The 8,263-nt window shown below is 34.3% G+C and overlaps 1 protein-coding gene across 1 annotated transcript; it reads left to right on the plus strand.

Annotated features, from left to right (window-relative positions):
- Positions 1-1,368: 1,368 nt before the first annotated feature.
- Positions 1,369-8,035, plus strand: LOC140864865 (protein EI24 homolog). Its single transcript, XM_073269256.1, has 11 exons — positions 1,369-1,685; positions 1,797-1,862; positions 2,170-2,308; positions 3,064-3,116; positions 4,422-4,556; positions 4,767-4,830; positions 4,909-4,994; positions 5,084-5,166; positions 5,375-5,451; positions 6,571-6,686; positions 7,628-8,035. Exons 1-11 carry the CDS (start codon positions 1,564-1,566, stop codon positions 7,686-7,688), a joined length of 1,002 nt encoding a protein of 333 aa, XP_073125357.1. The 5' UTR covers positions 1,369-1,563; the 3' UTR covers positions 7,689-8,035.
- The last annotated feature ends 228 nt before the right edge of the window (positions 8,036-8,263 follow it).

Raw genomic sequence — 8,263 nt, forward strand, 5'->3', positions numbered from 1 at the left:
GAACTCACTACGTGGTTCTTCTGTTTTAACCACATATCTTGGGGGATTTCCTATGAGTTGTTCACCCTCAGGGGAATTCATTTTTAGATCTACTACTTTGAGATTCGCAAAAGAATCCGCAAGATCTTGTAGATCCTCGAGATTTAATCTTTCTAAAGTAGTTATCAGATAGTGTTTTTCTCTGATACTGCTTTTATAAGATTAATCATCATTTCATCATTGGTAAAGGTTTTTGGACCATTTTGGTTTTACATTTCTGATGTAACAAAGGTTCGGTACCAAATGAGAGTGGTAACCTTCCTCCTGTATTTCCTTTTCTAGAACCCGAAGTGTGTTCTAGATTTATGATTTTATTTTGAAGATCTTTTAGGTTTCCAAGAATTTCTTCTTGTTTCTTAAGGATTTCTTCAATTTGCTGAGGTATTTCATACAGCTGATTGCTGTAATATTGTACCGTCTTTTGAATTTCTCTAAGATCTCCGGAGAGTTTAGAGGAATCTGGGGTAATCTCTAAAAATTGAGAGTTAGAAATCATTTTTCTTTATCTTTTCAAAATTAAGAGCATTAATCACAACCTGTTGTAAGTAATCTATTGTGAATAGATTAACTTGTTTATAGAATTTCATATGAATAAAATCCTCTTGATTCAAACCTTCATTTGAAGTCATCTTTTTTTTTAAAAAAATCTTCTCCTCAACAAAGAAAAACATGAATTATCGAATAATATTATGTCTGAATAATTAACCTAAGGCTTTGATACCATTTTTACGAATAATTCTTTGTACCATGAATAAGCACAAAATCTTCAGATTTTAGCATAAAGTCTTTAGATTTTAAGCATAAAAAAGCATAAATCCAGTACAAGAATTAAACAATTAAATATTCAAGTTTTGTGTTCCTAGGAAGCTATTGCAAAGAATCTTATGGGTAGGGAGTTATGGCAAAGTCAAATTTGGGTTTGGGGATTTATCACCGATTTGCTCTTTTTATAATATTTTATATTAAATTAAGATGAATGTTTTTTTTATTATTTTATAAGAATACTTTTTTTTTTTTGAAGAATATAAGAATACTTTTGGTGCATTAAAAATTAAATGTATTAATGATAAGACAGCATGTATGTATGTATGTATGTATGTATGTATATTACTGTCTTCAAAAAATATCTTAAAAATCAATTTTAGTAAATCTGTAATTCACCTATAACTATTTTTCTTATCAAATCGAAATTTTAAAATAGCTGAATAATTTTATTTCATTATCTAAATTCTGAACTTTTAAATTTTTTTCATGTTCTTATAAATTACAGAAAACATTAATAAACAAAAATTATTTATTTAACACAGAAGAAAATATTTTATGGGGCACTATTAACATAGGAAAACTTTATGGGTATCATATCATGAAGCTGATCAAACAAAAACTGGAGCAATTCGACGAAGTTTGAAGCTTTGACGCAAAAGATCACGAAATCACACAAACAAGTCAATCAATCACAAATATTGAGCTGGGGTGGTAGTTTTGATTCTTCAAGGAAAATAATATTCTTTTTTTTTTTCCCCAATGGATGCGAGATTAAGAAATTTGATGGGCATCACGCCGAAGTTAAAGCAGGCTTCAGTACTGTGGCTGGAGGGTTTCAGGGAAGCTTGCTGTCTTCATCGTGTCGTCATCTACTGTCTCAGGTTCGGCGAAAAAAGATCCAATTTTGTCCACAATTTGGCTGCAAAAGTTTGTATCAACAATACACGACGCTTCTGTTAATCTTTTTGTTTGTTGGGCTTTTGATTTTGAAGGTCTAAAGAACTTGCCATCCGGACCGGGCAGTGTTTCCTCTTGAATGGTTTCATTTTCTTGGGGAGGTATCTTCACGCGCCCCCATAGTTTTGTGTTTTAGTTTTTGCCAATGGGAAGGGGGGTTGAGGTCCTGGAATTGAATTCAATAGGGGTTGATTTTGTATGCCCTGGTTTATGTATTGTGAAACTCGTGGATAAAATTTACAGTTTAGTTGATTTGTTTCATTCTGGCCCTATTTCTGGCCATCGTTGCTTTGAAAACAAGTGTGCGTTGTGATTATCAACGCCCTTCAGATGATGTTTCTTGAATATCTCTTAACCATTTTGAGTGACCCTTATTTTACTGATTTTTTGAATTTTAAAATATTGCAGTATATTGGTTTTAAGATCAGTTGTCATTCCTACTATCGAGTGGTTATTGCCCGACCCACACATTTACATGGAAGAACCATGTTGGGGTATTTTCAGATTCTATTCCTACTTACGATTTGGACTGATCCAACTCTTCTATGTGAGTGATGCATTTCACATTATATCAGTTGATACATGGCCTATTTTAAGTGTCGCAGGAGAAGAGCTATTATTCACGCCTGTTATTTTTCATGTTTCATGTGATTCTCATTGTCTCATGATATTGCAAAGTCATTGAATTCATGAGCAGAATCCATCAAGGCCTCAAAGGACTCCTGATTTTTTTTTGTTTTCTTGTTGTCAAATTTTTTTCTTTTTTATTGGTTCATCCAACAGAGAAAATGTTCTCTGAGTTGTTTATGAACTAGATAATGATTAAACCCTTCGATGTCTGCACCTTGAACGTTGGATATTAACAGCTAAGATCCAAAAGATAATAGAATGGAAGTGAGCTTAGTGTATAAACCAATATTCTTCCATATTTGTATATCTAGGATAGGACTAGGATATAATAATTAATATGTCTCACCACCCGATACTGCAAAAGTCATTTTTAGAGATCTTTTTGAGCAAATCTCTCTGTGTGGGTAGCACTAATTTCAGTCTTCCATCTACACTGTAATTGATACACTGTGAGATCTTATTTTCAACTGGGTTGATTTTTAGCAGTTTGTCAAAGTTTCTGTTTCTTGTTTTCGATGGGGATATGTTCATTTGTTTAAATGGGAGACTATGGAAATAACATTTATATTTTACATTTTTTTCCATGAGAATGTATTTCTCCACCTATCCTCCCTTCTAAGTGCAAGAGAGCATGTCGGATATGCTCTAAATATATATTTATTATTTTTGCAGGTGTTCTGGTTCTACCCAATGTACATATTCAGCTTTATTCTTAGCACCATCTGGTATTTATTTATTTAATGATCTTGTTTTTTTTTCCTTCTCTTTGTTCTTTCTTTGTCTCTTTGCAATTATAAAATATCAAACGCCATTCCCTGCTGACACACCAGCAGTGGCCACCCATCAAATTGTGTAGCGATATTACTGTTTGTAACTGAAGATCATTTATTCTATGACATCAAGTTCTCTTTCCACTATAGTTCTTCACTTGCAAAAAACTTTGAAAAATATTGGGAAAATAATAATCTCAAAGTTTCTTAAAAAATGTGTGGGACCAAGTGCATGACCTAATTCATCACCTCTGGCTTACAGCTGATGTTGTCCCACTTGATACTTAGATTATCCTGCCCTATGTCTATGGACTACATGAGAATGTCAAGGAAAGTAGTCAACAACCCATATTTTTCTTCAATTGTCTGTTTCGACTTTCGATGTCTTGACGATATATAGCTTGAAACAGGACTTGACATCAACTCTTTAATCACGTATTTGGTCGAATCTAGTTCATAGGTGAGGATTCAAATAAAGGAGAGGAACTTCCAATTATTTCAAAATTAGTTTGTTCATAGTTTTGCAGGACTTAGAACGTCAACACGGTATAATGGTTTCCTCTCCTTCAACATCACACGCTACACACTGTGAAGCTTTTCCATGGTGCTTAACCGATAATATCTTTGCTGAAATCGGGGTCACACGCCTAATGAATTGCACAACTCCTTAGGACTAGGGGGCGAACCAAAGAATTAGGAGTTTAAGACGAGGGCGATGAGAGCAAAACTGGTGTGGAGTGTGAACTCAATAGATTTTGGTGGAGTCTAAACTTGATTGTTTTGAAAAAGTGTTCATAAAATTTCAAGATTTTCCTTTTGAGAGGAGGCAATCACCACCTCGTCCCTGCTATGGAAGGCACAGCTGGATAATTTAACACTCTCCGTGCTATCGTCACCAAAAGAGTTATGTAGTCTTTGGGAGCTGCCGATTATCATCTTGATGAGAGTGCACATATTCAAATGCTTTGGAAAAACCTTTATAGAATAATTTATGGCCATAATAATATTTTTTTGAGGATTTTAAAATACAATCTGAAATAGATTGCTGAGATCTTACGGAAATTTTATGGTTTCTTTACTTTTAATTATTACAAAAAGCTACAAGTGATTATATGTCAATGAACGAGGCAGGCAACCATGATGCCAAAAACAATCATATGTTCGTCTAGACGCTATTTTCTTTAATCAAATGGTATTTAGCTCATATTTCTAACAGTGCCTGGTAGTTTGTTCATTAGTGCGTGTTATGTTGTGATCCAGGTACAATGACATTGCAAAGTATGGTTTTTTTGCCATTGAGAATTACCAAACTTCTGGTTCTAGGTCATCTGGCCAGAAGGACACGCGTGATCCCTTGGCCAAAACTAACAGTGATACAGCAACTGACATAGAGGGGTTTGTTTCGATTTTTTTTTAACCTTCGAAAAATTAAATTTGTGAGTAAAACTTCTATAATATCTTCAGGATCTAAATATATTTTTCAATTCTTCAACTGATGCAATCTTTTGTCCCCAGCGTAATGATTGGGGAGTAAAACTTGTATAATATCTTCAGGATCTAAATATATTTTTCAATTCTTCAATTGATGCAATCTTTTGTCCTCAGCGTAATGATTGGGATAGCCGAACAGATCTATTCAATACTGCTGTTGAGTTTCTTCTTCCTTCAAGTAAAGTTCCATTTTCATATTATCTTCTGTTAATTCGAACTTCTACTGGAATAGATAATAATAATCTTATATTTGAAGGTATTTGTTACTGGATTCGTTCCGTACATTGGAAAGGTCCTTAATTTTCTGCTCCTTTCTTGGATGTATGCGTATTATTGTTTTGAGTGAGTGGTCATGTTCCATGCTATATTTTCTTTTATTATTGGATTCTCTATACGCTGAAAATTTGTTCACCAACATACTTTTTTTTTAGGTATAAATGGAATTATTCTGGTTTGAGTTTGGACAAACGGCTGGACTTCTTCGAATCCAACTGGCCATTTTTTGCCGGTTTTGGTAAATAATCTTTTGGCAACATAAGCCTTTAATTTTTACAATCTTATGAGGTTCACTGCACCTTTTGGACTCGTTTGTCCAATTGGATCAACTTTGTGTTTAGTATTTGATCTACGTAACCATAAGCAAGAGTAGGTGACTAGAAATATAAAATATTTCATAGCTACGTTGATATTTTATTTATAGAATATTGGGACTGAATATTCAGGGAGCCCGTGTGTCCTGGCAGTATTCTTTTACTCTCCCCTTGTGAGCTATGGGGTTATGGCAATACTCTATCCATTAGTAAGTGCCGATTCCTCTTTGTTTGTGTCTTGCATGAGTTTCTTATTTATACATATGCACCCTCCTGTTTTGGTGAAACTTTTATGCAGTTGGTTAGTATGCTATTTCTTTCTAGCATTATTCGTAAAAATTTGTTTCTGTAATTGAGCTATTCTGATTGCTTGAGAAGGATTACGATTATCTTGTTGAATACGTCACTGATATACAAAATGTGACAGATTTCTTCATACCTTGTTTCAAATTCAATTATAGTCACTAAACTTGTATGTATTCAGTATTTTGGGGAGAATGGCCTTTTATGCTGGCAAAGTTCATAGACTGGTGAATTTATGCGAATGAGGAAAAGTCTTAGGTTATTGAGAATAAATGATTGGAAGTTCGTCAATTCTCAATTTTGCTCAGCTTTGCCTGCAGTTTTCTGATCAGTTGGGTATTTTCTTGGTCAACCAGCCTGATGTAGAAGTGCAGACAAATTGAATCAAGTTAAACAGCGCTTGCTTTTTCATAGTTGAGTTCAAGCTAATATTTTATTAGATAACTCGAACTCAAAAGATGAAATATTTTATGAATTGCATACTGCTCAACTTTAAATTTGGGCTCGATTTGTTTCTTTCAAATTCAATTATCGGACTTTTGATATTTAAGTTCCCAAATAATGACCCAGTTTGCAAGCTCGTTTAATTTTAATATTTAAATATTATTAGGAAAAACATGTGAGCTGTCAATCAATTGGTTTAAATTCAGTTGAAAATAAATTCAAATACGTTTGAGCTCAATTTGAATTCATTAATTTCGAATAATAATCAAATAATATTGTAGATTGCTCAATTGTGAGGACCTCTGATCTGATGTGGTGTTGCTCTAGTGTAGAATATAGAGTCGCAGCAATTCCAATATCAATTCTTCGAGGTACATAATGAGGATTAGCTGAGTAATGAACGTTTAGTGAATTGATTCAATTTGAAAGATTTATGTTGGATTGACTTTAAAGAAAAATGTCTGTTTTGTATTCCAGCTGTCTGGTATTTTTGGTAGCATGATGTTATAACTTATAATTACTTGGCCTTATGATACCTTTTATCTATTGACAGTAGTGTTAATTATGTGCCGTTTGTCTAGTTTGTTTTGACTGCCACAGGCTCGGAAGCAGACAAAGTCATTGCTTCTCAAAGAAAGAAATGGAAAGGTGCAGGATTGGGAAGGGTTCCGATATTTGTTTCTGCTGATTACTTATCGTAAGTTATCCGCTTCACTCTATCTGTTTCTCACATCTAGAACTTGCTTTTTACTCGGTTTGTTAGTACTAAAACTTGCGAGAAATTGTATTTCGTGGGCTTAAACTGCTAGCAATCTTATACAAATTCGTTGGAGAGTGAAATGACAACTTTGACATTGGCATCAATTGGTAAATCTTGTTGGAAACAACCTGTTGCTGTGACGAATTTATACAAGGAGGCTGATTGGTTTAAATTTTGCTGTCAAGAAGGGCAAAAGTGAGTGTTGAGTATGTTATGCCACAAGTCCAAGAGGAGAAATATCAAGATTAACCTATTCAATGGAAGAGTGTCTCAATCTTTTAATCTCATCCTGCAATTTCTTGTGGAGCCATTGCTGGACATTTTACATTTTCAACTCCTTTAGAAACGAATATCTATGGTCAAATTCCGGTTTTCATCCACCTACTAGTATCAAGATCAAGTGTATGCATCTTAATTAGCGCAAGATGTGTATGCAGACACATTGTGAAAATTGATCTTAGGAAAGCCCTTTCCAGGATGTTCCTTCATCCGTGGTGACTAGTATCAAGTGAATGCATCTTAATTCAGCGTATGATATCGATGCAGAAAATATTTGAATGTTGATCTGATGATTCCCCTTTCCGAGGTTGTTTCCTTCCTCTGTGACGATTTGTAAATAGCGAGCATCAATATTAGGCAACAAGCAGAGTAGGGAAGTTGAAACCCAAAAAAAACACTCGTCTTTGGGTAGAAAGCTTCTAAATCTTTTATGACACCATGCAATTTCCTATGGAGCCAACATGAAACATGTATTGGAGTGTCTGTTTTTTCTTGCTACCACCATTTGATTCCTCCTCGAGTTTCTGGCTTCTTTCAAATATTAAGCAGTATTTGGTTCCTGAAATTGGTTTTCAATCCTTGATGCTCCTGTACTATAGGTTGAAAGTGTTGTCTTTCTTCCCCAACGAGCATCGCCCGCAGAAAGTGCACGATCAGTAAACACTCCAGTCATCAGTTGCAGTCAACTAATCCACATGGCTCGTCTCGTTTGCTTCTTGTTGAATGTTGCCATCAAGGTTCAGATTTCTTTGTGAAGTTCTGCTGTTTCTTGCTGATCAAAAAGCCCCGGAGATCATTGGCGATGAAAGCAGATCCTCCATTTGTATTATATCTACGTACATAGAAATAAGAACTGGTTTTGTGTATTCTTTGGGGGAATTCAAATGTCTTATTTAGAGAAATATATCGTCCTTATTCAAGTATAACATTATTTCGTACCGTACAATGAAATGTCTGTGTTAATTATTTCCATTGGCCTGCATACAGCCGGTACTGTACACACAAAGAGAGACAACTCATCTCTTCTTGACCCCGTGATTACTTTTACAAATCCAATAGCATCATATATTTTTATTTTTACAAAAACTTAAGTGCGATCGTTGCACGGCTAAATTTCACGAGAGATATCTTCAACTTGACTCGATTTATAAAAAATATTATTTTTATACCAAAATTTTTATTTTCAATGTAAATATTAATCGAGTCGACCAAAAAACTGTTTTACAAAAGACATT

The sequence above is a fragment of the Henckelia pumila genome, chromosome 4 (assembly GCF_033568475.1).
Source record: "Henckelia pumila isolate YLH828 chromosome 4, ASM3356847v2, whole genome shotgun sequence".
In the NCBI taxonomy this organism is placed as follows: Eukaryota; Viridiplantae; Streptophyta; class Magnoliopsida; order Lamiales; family Gesneriaceae; genus Henckelia; species Henckelia pumila.

Coding starts and splice junctions, on each gene's coding strand:
- LOC140864865 (XM_073269256.1), top strand. CDS start 1,564: ATGGATGCGAGATTAAGAAATTTGATGGGCATCACGCCGAAGTTAAAG. Junction 1,686..1,796: donor GTCGTCATCTACTGTCTCAG/GTTCGGCGAAAA, acceptor TTGATTTTGAAG/GTCTAAAGAACTTGCCATCC. Junction 4,557..4,766: donor ACAGCAACTGACATAGAGGG/GTTTGTTTCGAT, acceptor TTTTGTCCTCAG/CGTAATGATTGGGATAGCCG.